Source organism: Periplaneta americana, chromosome 17, assembly GCF_040183065.1.
Source record: "Periplaneta americana isolate PAMFEO1 chromosome 17, P.americana_PAMFEO1_priV1, whole genome shotgun sequence".
NCBI lineage: Eukaryota > Metazoa > Arthropoda > Insecta > Blattodea > Blattidae > Periplaneta > Periplaneta americana.
Genome location: NC_091133.1, coordinates 14,511,370 through 14,534,124, shown reverse-complemented (window position 1 = coordinate 14,534,124; position 22,755 = coordinate 14,511,370). Strand labels below are relative to the sequence as shown.

The window sequence follows — 22,755 nt, the reverse complement described above, 5'->3', positions numbered from 1 at the left end:
CAACCGGATTGGACAATGAAGAACCAATCAGATGCTATGACCTATCATTGAGAGTCCTCCCCAAATGAGGCTCCTATATATATATACAAGCTCACGTACTATTTCCTTATCCAACTGCTCTGAGGATGACCACAACACACCGGTCGAAACGTCAGCCACCAGCACCATGACAATGCAGTATAAGCCCTGAAGTTTCTCCACAGACCATACTCTTAATATTCTTGAAAAGATGAGGGACATTGGTTAATATATATATATCTTTCTTGTCAGATCAAATGGATTCATAATGAAGTTATTTACTTTTGAAAAGTATCCAGCTCTGATATTCCACTTTCTCCATAAGCCTTGATTTGCAGCGCCCATAACTGACATCATATTGGTAACACGAACCCCACTGCTTCTGTGTTCCTTATCACTTCAAAGAGGATATTTTCATAAATGGAAGAATTAATAGAATCCCCTGTGAAGTACTATACTACAGTATGTTTCCACCTTGAGCTGAAGCTCCATACCATTACAACAAGGGCATGTGTAGCAATTCCAGCGGGACCCGGTAATGTTACATTTCCAAAGTATTTATTTGTGGTTGTATCATAAACATTAGCTGGAGTGATAGCCATTTCATCTACCACTATCACACATTCTCTTTGTTGGGGAGAGGTAAAATTGTCAATTTTTAAACATAAAAAGTCAAACACTTCATTTAATATACTGCTATCAAACTGTAGGCTTTCCAATCATCTTCTTAAAGTTCTTAATGATGGTAAAGGAATGTTCTGGTGCAATCATTCTTCATAGCCATCGTTCCCACACGAAAACTTTAATTTTAAAGCCCTTTTCATAGTTTCAGTACTCCATTTCATATTTCCTGTGGAGGATCTTCGTAATGCTTCTACTTGATCAGGATTGAAAACTTTTACCAGTATAGGCTACTGCTTTCTGCTGGCTCACTTCGTTTCACTTTGCTCTTCAGTTGTCTATTTTGTTGTTTGTACTGTTGATTTCTGATTAACAGTTTCTTATATTTCATCTCATGCTGTCTCATTTGAAACACTAAGTCTTCATTCTTCTCCTGCTCCGAGAGACTGAAAGCTTCCAAATGTGCAACTCGATGTACTAGCATTCAATGATCCAGCAATGGGCTCAGCTTCGAACACAGAAACAGAAGACAGAAGCATCTTGGTTTAAATGACGTACCTTAGGTGGTTTCCATGTTCTCTTTGTTGGAACAAATGCAAAAATAGTAGGAATTGCATTTTGTTTAAGTTTACGAGTTCCATCCTCTCGAGTTTTTTCCCACATAGGGTGACCTCACCAGTAATTGACCAGGGCCCAGTAGTTGACCACATGGGAATGTTTTAATTAAAAATAAGCATTCTGGCAACACTGCAAAATATTTCTTCAGTTATATGTAATCTTTAACATCTCTTTGTTTCATTTGACAACAGTATAATACGAAATTATAGTGTTACAAAAAGCAGGAAATTTAGGAAACAAAGCTTGTGTTTGCAGTATGACTTCAGCTGGTGCTTGCTATTAGGGAAGTGTTGTAGCAGGTGTACACAAATATGAACACTGCTGTGAAATGTAATTATATTATATTGAATGAATGCATATTTTGCCTTCTACATAAGCTATAGGAACTATGTATACACACATTTTCAGTTTTTATGGTTCTTACGAGTAATTAATAGGGGTGGTCATTTACTAGTTCCTAATTTTTATCAAGCACCAGTAGTTGACCAGACCGGTCAACTACTGGACCAGTTTAAAATAAAGTCATATCCAGTAGTTGTCCATCACTTGCAAATGCGCTCCTCACTTTTTATATAAACTATGTAGATTGTATGTAACCTGTGTTTCAAACGTTTACCAACTATTTCTTATGGCTAGGTTAAAAAAATGGAAAAAAATTCTTCAAATATATAAAGTAATCCTAAAATAATGTAGTTAAGGATACTCAAACGACTCTATTCCAATTCGCAAATTGCAAGAAAATATGGAATACTACATTCCATCCTGACTAATAAGCTCAAGTCCACATCTGTGGAGTAACAGTTAGGCATCTGGCCGCGAAACCAGGTAGCCAGGGTTCGATTCCCGATCAGGGCAAGTTACCTGGTTGAGGTTTTTTTCCAGGGTTTTCCCTCAAACCAACCTGAGCAAATGCTGGGTAACTTTCGGTGCTGGACCCCAGACTCATTTCACCGGCATTATCACCTCCATCTCATTCAGATGCTAAATAACCTCAGATGTTGATAAATGATCGTAAAATAAAATACTAAAATAAATTAAAAGAATAAGTTGAAGGATAGAATGCCTCATCCTAATTGATGGTCACTGTAATTGCCAAATTGTGTGCAGAAAATAAAATTCTTCTATTTGCCTTGCATATAAATGCTACACACATTCTACACCCTGCTGATATTCCTGTATTTGAGCTCTTAAAAACTGGATGGAAAACTGCAGTTGAGGATTTGCCACATGAATATTAGGGATGTGCAGTATAAAAAACAAATTTTGATCAGTCACTAGAAAGAATGTTAGATGAAACAGCCACTCCAGAATGTTATACAAATCTGGCTTTCAGGTAGTAGCTCCTTGTGAAGCAGGTTTGAATAATTTCAAGGAAAAATTATTCTGGGGACGGGTATCGATCCCGGGATCCTTCGCTTAGCGCGCGAACGCTCTTCCGACTGAGCTATCCCAGGAACTATAAACGACACTAAGCGCTAAGCGAAGGGTCCCGGGATCGATACCCGGCCCCGGAACAATTTTTCCTTGAAATTATTCAAACCTGCTTCACAGGAAGCTACTACCTGAAAGCCAGATTTGTATAATACATTCGTTACTGGAGGTACGTTAACAGATAGCCACAATTAAGTCACACAAGTATTTGTGTGCACTCATAGTTGAGTTCTGGCATCTTGTCAGCTCATTTGAGTCGTGTGGATACAAAGGAAAAATTGTGACGGTGTCGTGTATAGTTCCTGGGGTAGCTCAGTCGGAAGAGCATTTGCGCGCTAAGCGAAGGGTCCCGGGATCGAAACCCGGCCCTGGAACAATTTTTCCTTGAAATTATTCACTCCAGAATGGTTTCCATAAATGTGGCATCTTTCCGTTTTATGCAAACGCAGTAGATTATTCTCGATGTATTAGTCTTGAGTTTGTGTGTGTTGATGGAAATGGAACTGTGAACCTAAAAACCAGCAAAGTTTAATGTGAAATATCAGTTGTATCTGGAATCGGCTATGAAAGATGGATGCACTGAAGAATTCAGAACTGTTGCAGCTAATGAAAAATGAACTGGAGATGACTTGGCATCTGAACTCTCCTACAATTGGTTAAAATTATAGAAAAGATGCATACAACCCAATAATTCTAACATAGTGACTTGTTGAAGAAGCACACCAAATGGAAAAGAAATACAGACTGAGGAAATGCAGCAGAACAATGAGTTTACCACATGATATTACGAGTAACCCTCTACAAGATCGTTAGAATTTAAATATTAACAAAAAGAAAGAAATACAGAAGGAAGAAAGAAAACACAATGCGAGGAAAACACAAGAGAAAAGAAACAGAATTAATCAAGAAAGGTCTAATAGCAAAAATCCTTAAAAAAAAAAAAAAACCAAAGACCTCTCAGTTAAATAGCTCTGAGTTAGAAATAGAATTCCAGACTTCATCATCGGACTATGATGACATGCCTTTGGGCATTTCTGAGGAAGATAGCAACAACCAAAGCAGTGGTGATGGGAACCATGTGAAATGCGGATCTTGGGGCATTATGAAATATATAACGAGGAAAACTTTGTGGGAAAAGTGATAAAGAAAGAGGAAGAAGACTTTGATGTATTTGCTCAACAAGTGGCTGGAAATGTGTTCAAGTGGCTGGCACAAGAAGATATCTTAGGAACAGTGCAATGTATTTTTTTTTTAACGCAGGAAGAGCATAAAAATGACACACTTATAGGATTCATATTTTCAGTTTTACAGGTTAAAATCTCGATTAAAATGTAAGTGCATTTTTTGTAATAGAATATAAGTGTCTCTTCTTTGTTAAAATAGCTATATCTAATTTGTTTTAGTAGTGGTCAACTACTGGTCGAAAACTGGTCATTTACTGACACATTGCGGTCAACTACTGGTATTTTTGTAAGCCGCTAGTTTAAAAATAAATTTCATCATGTTACATTGCTTCAAACGAATACTGAATAGCACCATTGCTGTTGTCAACATTTCATTATTCTTTTATTATATAAATTTTTTCCTTGTGACTTTATTTACAAGCAAAATGAAGATTTAAGAAACGAATGTTCCTTAACTGGTCAACTACTGGCGAGCTCACCTCTTGGTTTAAATGACGTACCTTAGGTGGTTTCCATGTTCTCTTTGTTGGAACAAATGCAAAAATAGTAGGAATTGCATTTTGTTTAAGTTTACGAGTTCCATCCTCTCGAGTTTTTTCCCACATAGATTCTTCAAAATGAACCTCACAAAGGACAGACCTGTCTGTAGGAATCCATCCCTCACGTCTAACTTTAGAAGTCCAGGCCTTCCTCCTTTGGGGATCCTTAGGGAACTTTTTCATTAAAAAGCCCTTTTCGGATCGATTTGTGCATCCATATGCTGCACATCCAACCATGTCTGTAATAATAATCACATGTGAAATAATGTATTCTATGCAAATTAAGCAACAAGTATAGAAAAAGAGATAAAATATGTTCAAATATACTTAATCTAAAATGCTATTTGATTAGTAAAGTATGGTAGGTCTACTGTGTTTTACTGAAGAATATTTTGAATAAATATTTGTTTATACAGATTAAATTGCGACTTATACTTGTTATTTAATAGTAATAAAGAGTTTTCATTGCAATTGTATAAAGTTAGTAATGCTTAAAACTTCTGAAAAGTTGAAGATAGTTAATGAGGTATTTCTTTACAACTGCGTTACCACGTTGAAGCACAAATGTATTTACGTACTTGGCTTATAGTTGTCATATACACCTTAAACAAAATAAAAATTGAGTGCCGACACCAATTTCGCACCGAAATAAGGGTGAAATGTTGCTGGGAAAATGGATTCTGGCGGAGAGGTGTGAGCAGGTAGGATCGCTCCATTGAGGTGGAGGGGTTGGCGACATAGAGGGGTGTTTCACTAATCACAGAAAAGGAGAGTTTTCGTAAGATCAAATCAGTGACAGATTAGGTTAGTGTAAGCTTTTGGCATGCTTTACACATACTCACAATTGTCTAATAATATGCCATTTCTTTCAAGACATAACAAAAGCCTAAATTAACCTATTACTGACTCAATCTTACGAAAACTCGTTTTTCTCTGTGATCTCTCGTGATCAGTAAAGAAAAGCACCGAAATGTCATGTGCCGCCCCTCCCTGTCGCCTAGCTCTTCTACTTCTCTCAAACTATTTCGTCTTCCCGCACCTCTTCACTGGTCAACATTATTTTGGTGCGAATTTGGTGTTAGCACTCAATTCTTCTTTTGTTTACGGTACATATGTCTCAATTAGAAGCCAAGTAGGTAAATAGATTTGTACCTTAAAGTGGTAACACAATTATAAAGAACTGCCGTTAATAAATCTTAAATAATTTACTGAACAGTAGGCAGAATCTACAAAATTTGCTTCAAAATCTTCCGTTCCATAACTTGTGAAAAATGACTGAAAAAGGAGATAAACACTGTAAAGAATGGAATGTACGGGAATCTAATATAATATTTCAGACTTTTATCCGGACGATTGCTTCAATATTTAACTACTTAAAGCAAATAATAAAATCAGTTACGATGCCATCAACACCGTGACAAGACAGTTCACATACGACATTTCACATAGTGCGCATTTCGAATACGTCATTTGACATAATAGATATTTCACATAATGTCAGTTAACATACTACACATTTCACATATAGAGTAATTTACATATTTTGTTAATAATTAAAAACATTGCTTTAAATTTGGTGTTTTATTTAACGACGCTCGCAACTGCAGAGGTTATATCAGCGTCGCCGGATGTGCCAGAATTTTGTCCCGCAGGAGTTCTTTTACATGCCAGTAAATCTACTGACATGAGCCTGTCGCATTTAAGCACACTTAAATGCCATCGACCTGGCCCGGGATCGAACCCGCAATCTTGGGCATAGAAGGCCAGCGCTATACCAACACGCCAACCAGGTCGACTTTAAAAACATTGAATTTCTAACCCAAATATATTTATTAAAACTTATAAAGTGAAGGTGTAACCCTAAGACATTAGATATTGTAGTACTCGGTTGCCATTTTTGTACTCTTGGTACGTCCTCACTATATTTATGCATCCCGCGATTAAGTGTAGCATACTTCTTTCGAAGTTGCGGACTGATTTTCCTTCCTGCATCCAATTCTCTCATCAACGTTTCAGTGTCCTCTTGCTCCTTAATAATTTCTCGTATGAGTGAATAGTGATGGGTGCGCTTTTCCTACAAGAAAATGAAAGCGATTGTGCCAGGCTTCAGTTAGTTTGTTAGTCCATGGTTCATTGCGAAGCACTGAGTCATACTGATTCCACCACGAATGAGGGTATCGCACTCTGACTGCTAGTATCAGTTGTCGTCCTTGTCATCGAGCTGGCATACTGCGAATGTAAAGATTGGAGAAATAATCTCCCAATCCTAAGCAACAATTTGGAATTGTCACATACAATTCTTCAAAAGTACGTACAACATCTTCCTTCAGAACAAATACTAAACAAAGCATCTGATGCATTACATCCTTCACTTCGCGATTGTTTTCATCGGTATAATCAGGTTGTAGTCCTTCTGCTTGAACTTTCCTATACATTGCTTAGCCCAGATGGAAAAAACGTAATCTCGTTGTAGCATGTGGGAATACAATATGATACACATTAATAATGCCTAACTCCATCACCATGGAAAGGGGAACAAATAGATATCAAAATGATATATAAAATACCTATGTCACCACGGAAAAGGCAACAAATAGATATAAAATTGGTATTATGAAATACGTATATCACCACGGAAATGGCAACAAATAGATATAAAAATGGTATATGAAATACATATATCACCACGGAAATGGCAACAAATAGATATGAAAATGGCATATGAAATACATATATCGCCACGGAAATGGCAACAAATAGATTAAAAATGGTATATGAAATATATGTAGGCCTAGATGAATTTGTGTATGTAAAAATATGTATGCGAAACGGAGTATGCCAAATGTCAGTAAGTGAATTGATTGTATACTGAATGACAGTGTGTCAATAGACAGTATGTGAAATCTCTTGTAGACCAAATCCTGTATGTGAAGAGCCATGTAATCCATCAACACATGTACTGGTATGGCTTAATCTTCATGTACTATAGCACAAATATTACGTGGTTATGGTAAAATACTTATATCTACATATGTTAAGGCAATTAATTTACTTACCTTGAGCGTATATCCACAAACTAAGCTAAAAATCAGCCAACATTCTTTATTTTTCCACTTATATAACACTTATAACATAGACTTCAATTGTTTGTTTGGAATTTTAATGGCGGTATTATACTACGTGACCACTCCATCCAATCAGAAATGATACGTCCCATTGCTTACGAGATTATACAAGATGGAGCACAGCATGATCAAGAGTGGGTCTCTGAACGTCATGACAATTTCTGCCGCTAGGTTCGCCTCACAGTTCTATTAAATGACGAATAGTTCCATCACTAAGCATTATGTATCGTGAAAATTCTTTGATTAATTTTGCACTACTGATCGAATACAAAGATTATAAATATGCCAAGCATATTACAGTCTTATTTCAAATTTATTGATGACTTGTTAAATAACTGTATGCAGGTTTTCAGTGTGATTTAATGGAATTAACAATTTTGTTTCCCGAAAGACTGGATTTGTCCAATTAAAAATTTTGCTTCCAAACTACATTCTTCATCTGGTTCATTTACTTTGGAAAGTTGACTGTTTTCAGTTCCGTGTTTTTCCTTCAGATTTTGTTCGCTCTAATTCGTTTTAATTGCTGAAAGTGAACTACTGGCGTCTTCTACTTTCAGACATTATTATTATTATTATTATTATTATTATTATTGTTGTTATTATTATTATTATCATTATCATCAGTCCACACCTGTGGAGTAACGGTCAGCGCGTCTGGCCACGAAACCAGGTGGCCCGGGTTCGAATCCCGGTCGGGGCAAGTTACCTGGTTGAGGTTTTTTCCGGGGTTTTCCCTCAACCCAATACGAGCAAATGCTGGGTAACTTTCGGTGCTGGACCCCGGACTCATTTCACTGGCATTATCACCTTCATTTCATTCAGACGCTAAATAACCTAGATGTTGATACAGCGTCGTAAAATAACCCAATAAAATAAAAATCATCATCATCATCATCATTAAAATAATGTAGTTCTTAGTTTGTCTTGCCTTAAGACAATCAGTAGCGTTATTCAATACTTTCCAGCAAAAGAGTATGATTAAAAATCATTTGTAATGGCGAAATATTCTACGACAATGTTTAATTATTACTGATGAATAGTGATACATATACGATCTGCATTATCTAGGATACAAAATACGCAACAATGTGATTTTAAAGTTGTGCATGCCGAGTTTAGTGTTACGTACTCCCCTCATCCACCAAGCCAAATCAAATATTACGACATTACGAGTAATAAATAAATAATAATTACTACAATTATTCGTTGTGGTAAGGTACAACTATCGCCGTATGGTGTACTGAAGATTTTTCTTTATGTTTTCATTAAATTGACATGTCATGAGTGACGACAGAAAACACCTCAGGGAAGCGAGATGCAGACATTATTAAAAGATAAATGGGGATCAGGGAGAGCAGATGCGCATGTGGGCGGCAAAATTCTAAAAAAAAAAAAGTCCCTCTGAGAATCCTGAGATATTTGTTTATGTTTTGGGAAATCATCAAATGTGGAAACCATTTCTAATCACATATTGCTGACTAACTTCCTAATTTAATTTAATTGTAACTCCTAATTTAAAAACTGTTACACACTAAAATATCACATCATTTTCGATTACTATTCACTACAGATTAATCAGCAGGCCTGTTAGATATTTTATTTCACCACTGCAAGGTGTGCAAGAAAAATCGCACAATTGCACTAATCATGTATTGATGTATTGTGATTGGAGTTTGCAGTAGTAAAAATCATAACACTTCAATGTCAATATATATATAAAAAAAAAAAAAAAAAAAAAGGGGGGAAAAGTTAGGCCACTTACAATTGATTAAATTATGAATTCAGAGAAATGGAAGATAATACAGTACCTTAATTCACTAGAACATAATAATAATAATAATAATAATAATAATAATAATAATAATAATAATAATAATAATAATAATAATACGTGAAAGGGTAGACTACAGTGTTTATGTGAAATGTATTAAGTTTCTTCCATTATTTCCGAAAAGGTATGGTGTATGAATTGAAGAACAGGAAGGTAGTGCCTTAGTTTATAATATGTAATATCTTTTAATGTCAAGAATGACAGCCATTCATTTTAATATAATTGAGACATAGAAGTTTTGAAATTACGTCTATTGACCATAAAATATTGTACGAAGCATTTAATAAGCAACGGTAAGTCCTTTAAATGTCCTAAATGTCAATGTCATTTAAGTGTTCTGCTATGAATCTGCAGAACCGAACATCGCTCCGAGCAGTGGAATTGACATTAAACGGGAACCACCTTAGACCCATATTTCAAGCACTATGTGTAAGCAAAGATTCATACAGCCATTGTATCAGTATCTACCACGAAGGCTAATTTTCCCCCTCTTCACACACACACACACACACACACACACACACACACACACATACACAGAGGGTGCCAAAAAAATGTATACACACTTTGACAGGAGACATCTATTTAATATATTTCAAAGTTGGGCCGAAAAACAACAGTAACGTGTAGTATGTTGTCCTGTAAACAGATGAGATTCACATACGTTATGCTAGCGTTTCTGAGCGACAGGTCAATCAACAACAACAAAATGGAGCCAATATTATCGTTTGAACAGCAGAAAGCAATTTTGAAGTGGTATTGGAGAACCGAGAATGTTGTTGAAGTTCAACAGCAGTGGAGACGTGACTACAGAACAGAACCACCAATGTGATTAACAATTGCATGCATTCGTGACAAATTTGAGACCCATGGTACCATATGCGATGTTTACAAGGGCAGATCTGGGAGACCTCGCACATCAACAAGCCCTGCGTCCTCGGCTATAGTTTTGGAACATTTTGAACACTCACCACAGAAATCTACAAAGCAATATACATATGAGACTGGGATTAGCAGAACCAGCGTACGTCGTATCATTAAAACAGCAAAGTTGAAAGTTTTCATCCCAAGACTTTTGCATGCATTAAATGAAGATGACCCTGATTGGAGAATGCAGTACTGTGAGTGGTTTCGGAACATGGTGCAAGAGGATGAGGCCTTTGTAGGGAAAGTTGTTTGGTCTGATGAGGCACAATTTAAGTTGAATGGAACTGTTAATCGGCATAACTGTGTCTACTGGTGTGCAAACAATCCACATGTTTTTGTGAAAAGGGCTGTTAATTTACCTGGAATTAATGTTTGGTGCGGGTTGTCATCTAGGGGTCTAATTGGACCATTCTTTTTTGATGAAACAGTAACTGGTCAAGTGTACCTGAACATGTTACGCACATCCGTCTTACCCGCCATTCGTACACTCTATGGCAGCATTTCTCAAACTATGGTCCACGGACCACCTGTGGTCGAGTTCTGCCCTTGTGGTCCTTCAAAAAATTTGACAGAAGAAAAAATAAAATTCAAACGAACTGCAAATCACACTATAGCTGAAAATATCAGAGTTTGGAAATGACGCATGGCAATCACCTTCACATTTTCTCCCAGTACTAATATTTTATTAAATTTCTTACCCTACTCGTCTATCAACTTCCCACTCTACTGTCAACAACAAAAGAGGGATTTAAAAGACTATGAACGTGGCGTTTCTCGACATCTTTTCCCGGCACATCTGGCGTTGAGCCTGTAACCCAGCCAGGGACCACCCGAATTCATAACAGAGAACCGAAGTACCGAACCTTCTCATGTATTTATGACTTTCTTAATAGTTTTGCCGACACCCACAGTCTGCACATTGAAATGGACACATACTATACGTCGTACACTAATAATAGAACGTGCCAAATTGCATCTTTACTTGTTCAAAATCGGGCATGTTTCTGCATTAATTTTTTTTATTTGTTGTTCCATATGACGATATAAGAAATTTCAGACTCCGTCTATTTTAAAATCCGACAGGTTTACTTTTTACATTTCCATGTTTCGTCTCTAAGTGCCGTTTCAATTTCACGGGTTTCATACACTCGTTTGAAAGCACTTCATAACAAACAACGCGCCGAGGTTTTGGTTCACTCTCATTGCCACACCAAGTAAATCCAAGTTCCAAATAACTCTTGTCATATTTACGAAAGTATTTTTTCTTTGAATAGCTACCAGTAGGACTAGATATTTCTTTAATGGCACTATAATTAATATATTTCTTCACACACAGCTTCTGAACAATTAGCACTGTCTAAATGAAGCATATCATCATGTTTCTTTCTTTTCAAAGATCCGGATCGAAGCCAGTTTTCCATTATTTATAATGACACTATTTAACAGAGACATGGACAGCTACTAGCGTGTACCACATAAGAAGGATTTCAAACAACTAACTGCTAACAGGCAAGCAATGAATCAACAATGCACCGAATTTGTTATAAATTACTTGTGATTGGCTACAAAAAATATAATTAGAAAGGTATTATAATATTAAATAATTCTATTTTAAAATATAAGTATACTGGCATGAAAATATGCTACAAATATGATAAATTTGCTTTTGAAGGGAACAAGGGTAAGGTGGTCCGCAGAACTGTTCTGACTTAAAACAGTGGTCCCCACTTCAAAAAAGTTTGAGAAACGCTGCTCTATGGAAGTGAGGAATTTCACTTCTAACAGGATGGTGCACCATCACATTACCACCGAGATTTACGTGCGTACCTTGATGACAATCTTCCAGAGCAATGGATAGGACGAAGAGGTCCGATTGAGTTTCCACCACGTTCTCCGGATCTAACTCTGTTGGACTTTTACCTATGGGGGACTCTTAAGAATTATTGTATACCGTAGAAAACCAGCTACACTGGCAGCACCTCGGGAAGAAATTGAAACGGCATTCGCTGCAATCGCTGAGGACACTTTCGCAAATGTTGCTCGAACAGTGGTTCAACATGCTCAGAAGTGTGTCGACGCCCATGGTGGGCATTTTGAGCAACTGTTGTAACTGTAAAAGTCTAAGATGATTAGTGCTCATCATTTTCTGTTTGTGTAAATTCAGCTTTGTTATGTTAACATAGTTTTTTCTTTGCGAGAAGTGTGTATAGGCCTACATTTCTTTGGCACCCTCTGTATATATATATATATATATATGTATATATGTATGTATGTATGTATATGTATATATATATATATATATATATATATATATATAGAGAGAGAGAGAGAGAGAGAGAGAGAGGCACTTGGGGACCATGGAGGTAAAGCCCCATGCTTTCCATGACCTCGGCACTAGAATGAGGTGGTGTGGTCGCCACCACACTCCGACCACTTTTACACACACATGGAATTATCACTACATTAACACATTGAATATATCACAAAACATACACTGGACGAACTAAATGTAATTATTATGAAAGTCGCCATATTTTCTTCCCGGCATTACGATGAAATACGAGCCACTTTCACTAGATGCCCCACGACACAAGTAGCAGGGTTGGTAATACATACCGGTATGCAAACAAAATGATACTAAACGTGAGAAATGTTATTACAGATGTGTAGTATTATGTGACAGGTTAGGTTAGATTAAGTGTGCAGTATTACTGTGTTGGCGATACTGAAACCCACTGTCACATTAAGGAAATATGGCCGTATTCTTGATCCATGCATGACGGTTTTCGTGTATAAATAAGACAGGCACGTATTAGGGAGGGTTGGGTGGCCATACAGCTCTCCCAGTGTTCACATAAATTTCTAATAATCAATACTATAAATCTAAGGTATCTTCAAGGTGTTTTACCAAGTTCCTATAGTGGCCGGGACATAAGTAACCTTCGTTTCAATGATTAGTTGAACTTCGATATCTCCCCACATTACACAGTGGAATCAAAGGCATTTAAATCAACGAACCTTTTCACATTCCTCGGCCTCACGTCACTTAAATACTCCTTCAAATAACCAAATAACCTTGTCACATACATTAGCCTGTCACTCATTTAACCCATACCGAAACGCAAATCAGACGTCAGTCCCGTATGTGGTGCAGCGAATAGGGATGATAAAGAATGGACACTGAGCGAATTTTCCTGTGTTTTGTTTCTCTGTGCGCCAGCGTATAGTTCCACTTTCAAGCGCTAGATGTTAGTGTAATCGAGCATACGCTAAGATAATAATTGAGAATAGAGTTGAGACACAGGATCCAAACATCGCCTACCTTATTGCATAAGCCAGTAACGCTTTGCTTCAAATAAATTCAAGTTAACAGCTTTTCCGTCTTTCTCAGTGACAAAATAGTTGTAATAATAATATATTTTATATTTCAGATATCATAAATTATATTATAAAATAATATAATACATTATAATATTAAGTATCGAATTCATTTAATATTTCTATATAATATAATATAGGTATATGGTTTTACTTCTCGTAAGAGTTTTGTTTTTCCATTTTCAGCGCTATCAAATCATTACATATTTTAATTGTTGTTGGGGTCAACATCTCAACTCTCATTATAAAGGAAGTCTAGAGTCTAGACATTACAGTTAATGACGGATTTATTATTTTATGGATCCAATTTATTTTATTTGAGTACTTAATGTACCTCCATGCCCCCCCCAAGTGCCTTCATGACATGTTACGGGGATACCTTTACCTTTACATAATGTACCTAGATGTACTAATTATATGTGTTATATTTCCGCTGTGTCGACTGCTAGCTGGTGTGATGTCAGCGCAAACTCTATGGGGAAAACAGAATCTCACGCTTTAGCTGGCTTGAAGGTCATTGAAATCAGTCCGGCTACATCAAAGGTACCGACGCGAAGTGTCCATTCTTTATAATCCCTATTCGCTGTGTGGTGTAGGGATATATAGAAGTCTGACCCAATGATTTAAGTAAGTTTTCTCTCGCGCGTGAAGTGTGGGGAGATATCGAAGTTTAACCAATATACTTATCTTTGTAGAAGAATATAATGCACTCATATACCTACTTGTTTCAGCTGCCAGTCTAGCTTTAGCCACATTCAATATCAATACAACGTAACTTCATTGGAATAATATTGCAAATTCACTTAACTGAACATTCAGGAAGAAGTGATCAAGGAAGCTGTGATACGATTAACACAATGGAGAATGAATAATATAACAAATTTTGATCTTTATATAAAACTGCCAAATACCATTTGTTACCGCTATTTTTATTTTAATACATCTAGGCTATTGTCACGTTACACGGATATGGGGGTGGGGAGAAAAATGCAAGATCCAAATAGGATTACCATCCTTTCGGCAAAAGGAGAACATGTCCTCGTTTTGAATCATTTTATTCTGTCCGGCAGGCATTTAAAAAAAAATTCCGGCAGGCATTTAAAAAAAATTGAAATGTGCGGCATTTCGCATTTCAGCTAGAATTAATATGAATATTGAATAATGTGCAATATTATGCATAGAATATCTAAACAAATGGTCAAAACCTATGAAAGAATTTAACTTCTTTCAATAGTTGAAGCTGGAGCACAAAAAAAAAATATAAAATATGATAATCTATTGACATGCATTGAATTCTTACACTTTAAAAAATGTCACTATTCATGATTCTAAGCTATTTTATCAATTTTATTCTTGAATGTACAAAGATATGCCAATCAAGTTAATTTGGACAAAGATTTAAGTTTGGATAAGCAATGGTGCAACTTCTTCAATTCCAATAGCTCTGCGAGCGTTGAAACTTCCTCAGAACTCTTAAAAATATGTAAATTATATTTCTCTATCCCAAGTCACAATGGAAGTGCTGAGAGTGTATTTTCCATAATGTCTGCTAAATGGACAAAAGAACGAAATCGCATGCTGATGGAGACAGTCAGAGGTATCATCATGGTGAAATATAATTTCAACATGTCCTGTGAACAGTTCCATAGTTATTAGGTACGGTACAAGATAGAAGTTTGTCTCTTCAGGCTGTTGTGCACAAAGTGGACTCCACTGATAAGTAGGGTACAGATGTAATACTGATCCAGCAGTGAGAAAACTAACTAAGGCGAGCCATTGTTTTTATCTTCAATTTTGTTCATACCAATTTTTAAAAAGTTCTACTTTTTTAAGCAATGTCCTCCTATAGAATTTCTTCTCATGGTAACCCTAGGTCCAAAAGACACAAATTTACTTAGAAACGTCTATTATGTCCTATGGAATTATGGTTTGGGGTAACTGCTACTTACAGTAAAAGCGTTTTCATGTTGCAGAAGAAAGTGATAAGATATAATTAGGCTATAGTGGATCTAGAACAAACTGATTCATGAAAAGTAGCCTTTAAGTATCTAAAGATCCTCACTCTGTATTCCCTGAATATATTTTAAAGAATATTGTATATGGAAAGCAAGAAAAATAATACTAGTGTCAAAGAATTAAATATACAGCTACAATACTGCAACACAAGAAAATTCATTTTGAATCTTGCGTACACTACTTTTAACACTTCAATATAAGTAATTGATTAACTAGCGGATTTACTCGTGTTAATTATGTAAGTCAATTGCTTAAAAGAAAATTATCATATAACCATCCACAATCTCAAACATTTTAGCCTACAACTTAACCATCAATAGCCAGATGCCAATGTTTTAAGAACTACCAGAAAATGTAAAGCATATAAATGCTATATATGAAGAGGGTACTATAGCAATTTTACTTCAATTGGTTGAGGGAAAACCCCAGAAAAAATCCCAACCAGGAAACTAGTCCCAACCATGATTTTAACCCGGGCCCACTCATTTCACAGTCAGACGCGCTAACCGCTACTCCACATTGGTGGACTTAAAGTAATTTATTAATCTTACAATTAATGTATGCTTGCTTAGGTAGTGGATCGTTCCTTTTTATATTTATATTCACTTTTTTCCTTTGTTCTTATTTCTTTCACCTTGTGACCGAGAAAACAAATAATGTGCGTCTTTTTCAGTTCTCTGTGAACAGTTCTGAACACAGCAGCACGGCATTTTTTCGCACATACATTAAATTCGTTCCCTATATGACTCTATACTGCAGAGTGTACACTGGAATAACAATGGCCGATTTATCAGCATTTGCCAGTGGAAAGAATTGCGGTACTCTGCATATCCACGGATTCTGCGATTACCAACGCAACGTGTTGGTGTGGTGGAAAACAGGGGTACCAACCGTACTATAATTTAGCTGATTGTACAATGGCGTTCAAAGCAATCTGACCTACGATTTTATGATATCTGTTGGATAATCCATTTCATCCTATTTGCTTATCAGCATATTACAGTTGACCAGAGGCACAGCAGCAGTGATACATTTGTGGAGATCTTGAAGATAAGTGGGGGTGGAAGCACAAGGCAATCCTCCAAAATCACACGCATTAAATGACGGGACCAAGTGTCATCTTGTCCCATGCGCTCTATCCACTTTTGTAGTAAATTTTGTTGAGATACCCTCGCATGCCTTTTTGGTAATGAGCCGAGCAGCAGTCTTGTTGAAAGAAGTAATTACTCCCCCTGTCTTCATTCACCTGTGGCATCAGCCAGGTTTTCCAACATGTCCATATAAATCTGCAATTTTTCATACCATTTCTGGATATTATAGAAAACAGGTGCTGGTTTCTGGAATTCTTTTCGAAATCATCGCTGAACAGTTATAACGGACGAGGTTCTTGCATTTTTCAACACAAAATGGCTGTTCACATTTTCTGAAAGCCATAGCTATTTACTATTGACCTCTGACAGCAAAGCATGGGAACTTTGCATGCAGACTTTTCCTTTAAAAAATCTTCGAGAGTTTTTCTCTCTTTGTCAGCATAAGAATTGCCATCATCCACTGCATAATTCAGTTTGGTGATTTTGTGTAAGTTTCACGAACTTATGAATATATTTGATTTGGCTTGGAAGAAGAGAGCAGCATGTTACAGTAAACTCGGCATGCACAACATTAAAATCGTTTTACTGCGTATATTGTATCCTAAATAATGCAAATTGTTTATGTGTCAATATTTAACAGTAATAACTAACCATTGCCATAGAATATTTCGCCATTACAGATGATTTTTAATCATACTCTTGTCCTCGAGGAGATTCAGTGACATGCCATTCACAATGAGTGCAAGATGTTCTTCGCTTACATATCGATGGCTCAGAACCAGACTGATCCAAGTCCATTTTACTATTTTTTTAAGGAGATCTATTTTAAGCTCCTGACATTCAAAGCTTCATGAAACAATTTTAAATAACTCTATAGCAACTTTATGGTTGGAACTGGAACATAATGATACACAAATTTCTTTCTTATAAAAAGTTGGACTTAGAACAGTATGGTTCTCAGCCATCGATATGTAAAATTGAATTCTAAAAGAATAAGCCGACACTTGGTAGTTTAAATATAAAGTTTTTAAGTCAGGTTCGCACGAGTAAACTCATTGCATTCGAAGGCAATGTTGTGATGTTTGTTCTGGTTGATTGTTTGATAGTGATCCGTCTACAATGCAATAAGTGGTACGAGGTGGTGTAACGTAGGGGTAAGGTTTCTGATTTCGAAACGATAGGTTGTAAGTTCGCTTCCTGGCAGGGTTGATTTTTATTGTATTATTTTATATCTTTAAAGACAAGTGTTAGTGGAATTTGTTAACAAACTGGCTATGCAAGTCTTGCAAATATATTATAGCCCATCATTCGTGGGCTATTATTAGGGACGACCTGGTCTGTATACAAAATTAATAGATTATTTAATTCCTTAAGAATTATAAGCACATAAAATATAAATAAACAAAAATTATGAAGGAAAAAAAAAAGAAAGGAAAAGGCCTGTAGTAGGGACTAGGATTTCATCCACAAACCACCTGCATCAACAACTGCCCTCATTCTGTGCAGCATGGAGTCCACAAGATTGTGCAATAGGTCTACATCCGATGCCACCTCCTCCCACGCATCTAGTATTCTGTCCCACAAATCGTCTGTTCATATGAATTTTTCTGCTGAATTAGAGCATAGGATCCTTTTCAATATTAGCCCACATCTAGTCGAGAAGATCGACATCAGGCTTCCTCGTAAACCATATGTATGCGGTGTGTACCTGGGTGGTTGTCCTGCTAGAACACAAGGGTTCTGTCTGGATAACATTCTCGGGCAGAAGAAATCATTACATTTGCCAAAATGTGTTCAATACTTCTACTGTAAACTGACCATGGATGCGTTCTAGGGACCCTGCCTCAGTACGGTATATGACATCCACACCAACACGCAACGCTCACGCGACGCAACCTGTGAAGTTGTCCCACGAAGAGATCATCGTATCGGTAGTCATTCATACGATACACATGGGCAGGACCATAAATACTACCGGAGACAACCACCTCATCGCGGAAAATGACATTTCTACAGTTGAAGTCCTGCTAGATAGTAGCATAAGCTAGACGGACCATGACATGATCCATTTTCAAATGTTGTTTCGTCGCAGTTCGACGAGACCTTATGCCACGCTCTCTAAAACGTCTCCTCACGGTTACTGGGGAGCCAGGAAAGTTGGGCGTCATCTTAAATGCAAAGGCACTTCGAAAAGGATGGTTTTCACTTCTCTGATTAAGGTGGCGTCCACTTCCCTTGTAGAGGTGCGCTGTCGACCAGGAATTGAACGATTCGAAATTTCATTGTTCTCAAGAAATACTTTTGCCCACTTCTTAGCAGTTTTCAAACGGACTCCAATCTCTCTTGCTGCGCTCGATGCGCAGTAACCTACGCGAACGGGAGCACTGAGTTGTTGACACTGTTGCTGTCTGTCTGCTCTATCTGCCATCCTGAAGAGTAATGACGAGAAAGATTGTCAACGACGTCAACGCTCCCTGTGAAGAATTTAGATAAACAAAACATAAAAAAAGTTAACTCCAACATGAACTGAAGAATGGTAAACAGTATCACTTCAGTATTGCCACTATTTAAAACAAATGGAAATAAATTCAAAGTTTACAATGGTAACATGTTTTAATATTGTATTAAACATATTTTTAAAAGCTGTAAATCAGATATAAATGCAGATGATTTTATTAACAGAGAGGAGTGTTGCCCGGGGAAGGGATTGTGGTATTTACTAAACATTCAATCGACTTCCAGGCGATGTCTCTACTTGGTACTTATGTAAATGGTGTTTATTAAAGCTTATTATGCTAAATTTGTAATGTAAAAAATTAAGACTAACGGAGATTGCAGCCTACTACAACCAATGCTATCTGGTTTAGATCCATACTTTAGCCACCTACGCTACAATAGCTCATACTTTAATCCAGTGTATTACGAGGCGCATCCATAAAGTAACATTCCCACTCGTCCTACAGCTAGCAAACCATATGTTGCACGAAGCAACTGCGTGTACGTGATAGAGTTATGTCCTGACATGGCGCATGCGCTAGCGGAACTTCCCGAGTGCTCTCAGTAGCTTCGTTGCATTGGTTGAAGATGGACGCTCCTATCCCAGCTCCCGCTGCGTGTTAAGTGCAAGTTTTTGAATGTACAGGGCATAGTGCCGATTGAAATTTATTGTCAGTTGTGCCAGGTCTATGGGCCTAACGTCATGAGCATGCAGATGATGCGTTGCTCCACAAGGTCGTCTGTCATGACGATTGGCCTCCCACTGCGCTCCTCGTCATGCACATTTGGCGTCGTGCTGGAAATTGTCTACACCAGCAACGAACCATCTGCAAGCTCATGACGTTAGGCCCATAGACCTGGCACAGCTGACAATAAATTTCAATCGGCATTATGCCCAGTACATTAAAAAACTTGCACTTCACACGTGACGGGAGCTGGAATAGGGGCGTCCATCTTCAACCAATGCAACGAAGCTACTGAGAGCACTCGGTAAGTTCCGCTAGCGAATGCGCCATGCCAGGACATAACTCTATCACGTACACGCAGTCGCTTCGCACAACATTATGGTTTGCTAGCTGTGGGACGAGTGGGAAAGTTACTTTATGGATGCGCCTCGTACGTAGTTTTCTTGCATCTTCGTTTCGATCAATTTTGTAGGCCTACCCCGTTTCGATAGATTTAGTATTTATCAATTTTATTGCTATTTCATCTTCAGAGGCCCTGGTGCAGCTAGAATCAATCCTTCGTTTTATTTTATAACATATTTGAGAACAAAATACAGCACATTTATATGGTTTGTGTCACTTGTGAACTGGAGCTCCAAGGAGACGGGCATGCACACTGTTCTGTTTCTGGAACTTAGACATTCGTCGACGGCCCTTATTGTACATAAATACTACTTAATTTTCTTTTTAAAACAAATGAAAATGTACTTTACACATTCCACTCTACTGATCGATTCTTATGTCCACGATGAACACAATTGCGGGAGTAGAAGGAGACAGCTATCTGAAGATCACTCAAGCTAACCCATAAATTCCTCAGGCCTGCCCTAACCCATCACAAGTAATGGAGTTATATAATTACAGCGCAATAAATAACTCTCCATGTATATTAAATTATTATTCTATGAGCTAACACTAAAACTATTTCGGCAAACATATTGCTGATATTTTTTAAATATGATGGAAGAATTATATAAAATAAGTATCATTTCTAGCTTTCCCCTAAAACAAAGAAAGCAGAACTACTGTCGTGATGACTATCTGCCAATAGAAGAGATAATTTTATTCGAACAAATAATCACAGCACAAATTGTGTTCTGAACATTTCACAGAAAATGGCTTCTGGATATCAAGCTGAAGCAGTTTCCTCTCTCTCTCTCTCTCTCTCTCTCTCTCTCTCTCTCTCTCTCTAATTTTCCAAAACATCTTATGCGGATAGGTCCATTACTGAAACAAGTTAAATTCATATCGATCTAATTTCCATTGGCTTGAACTTTCTCATTTAAAAGTATGTTAGGTAGAATTTCTTTTCATGGTATAATATTATTTTTTATATTATGAGGATTCTGATCAGAAGTACTGGAGTCTCAGAACCAGATAATGTAACTGTTATTGCGAACTATTGACATGTTCCTGTCACTATTATTTAGGAACACAATTATACGTTCAGTCCCAGGAAAAGATTGACATTAATGGAAAGTGAGTTACAGAAAAAGAATGAACAGATTAGGAGTTTGAAGATAGAAAACCTGGCTTGTAAAAGATAATGTGACGGTTATGCAGTTATAATATCAAACTGAAAAGGCTTGACGAAAGCAATGAAGAGAAAGCAACCTGATTAACGAAAATTTACATGACACTGTAAACAGCAAATTTGATCTGATGCTTAATTTAATAAAGTGGGCTACAATATCCTCTAATAATAATAATAATAATAATAATAATAATAATAATAATAATAATAATAATAATAATAATAATAATAATGATAAAAATGATAATAATAATAATAATAATAATGATAATGATAATAAAATATTTATTTATTTACTAATATTTATTGTGCTGTATAACAGCCTAGGGCCAATAACAGTTCAGCACAAGATAAAAGTTAGCAAAAGATTTACAGTGTGCAGGGAATAACAAATGTGCATACAAATGATTATTAAAATTACAGAGAAATACAAATAAACAGTAATGACAAAATGAATAAATACCAAAATACAAATAATACATACAAATAATTATTAAATTTAGTACAGTGAGATAATTAAAATAATGGCAATTAAATAAAATGAATTAATGAAATATAATATATGAAGACTGGAATCATATAAGTATTATTGTAAAGATATGCAAATGACGAGAATAGTATGATACATATCTCAACGAATGGCATAAATTAATAAAACTGACATAAAAACTCAAAAGTATATACTACACATTAAATGGATACAAGTTCAATCCATGCAAATTAGCATATTTAATACATCTGCAGACCGGAGGGAGAGATTTAGAATTCCTATTATGAAACATTTTATGAAATCTTAAACCCTTGGCAGGAATACGAAGACTTATATTGCTTACGAATTATTCACAATCAACATCACCCTTAATTACTTTACAAAAAAATAAATAATCAAGATCCTGACGTCTGGTAAACAAACTACCGCAATTGAAATATTTGCTATTAATCTCATATTTATAATCGGAATTTGGTAGAAATCTATAAGAACACAAGGAAATAAATTTTCTTTGAATATTCTCCAATTTAGCCGAGCCAGTGGAAGTAATGGAGTTCCATACAACAGATGCATATTCAAGCTTGGATCTAACCAATGTATAGTATAAAATTAATAAATATATAGGAGTAGAAAAAGAATAAGTTATAGACCTAATTAGACCAAGAATTCTTAATGAATGGGTATAAATATATTGTACATGATCATGGAAATATAATTTTGAATCAAGTAAG

General features: G+C 36.4%; 2 protein-coding genes across 8 annotated transcripts in view; both read right to left on the bottom strand.

Annotated features, from left to right (window-relative positions):
• LOC138693197 (gastrula zinc finger protein XlCGF57.1-like) overlaps nt 1-14,502 on the bottom strand; it is a 48,009-nt gene extending 33,507 nt beyond the window's left edge. The window contains exons 1-2 of one of the 7 annotated variants that reach the window (XM_069816938.1): nt 14,395-14,502; nt 4,512-4,650 (exon numbers count right to left, since the gene is read on the bottom strand). In XM_069816938.1, coding sequence (XP_069673039.1) covers nt 4,512-4,529 — 18 coding nt within the window. In that variant the 5' untranslated portion in view covers nt 4,530-4,650; nt 14,395-14,502. Of the gene's footprint in view, nt 1-1,197; nt 1,781-4,511; nt 4,651-10,653; nt 11,030-14,394 lie in introns of those variants that run through there. The other 6 variants (XM_069816939.1, XM_069816937.1, XM_069816935.1 and 3 more) reach the window with 6 other exon arrangements.
• A 3,275-nt stretch (nt 14,503-17,777) lies between these two features.
• LOC138693249 (zinc finger protein ZFP2-like) overlaps nt 17,778-22,755 on the bottom strand; it is a 107,427-nt gene continuing 102,449 nt past the window's right edge. Inside the window, exon 5 of the mRNA XM_069817085.1 lies at nt 17,778-19,253. Within this exon, the coding sequence (XP_069673186.1) occupies nt 19,244-19,253 (10 nt within the window). The 3' untranslated portion in view covers nt 17,778-19,243. The remainder of the gene's footprint in view (nt 19,254-22,755) is intronic.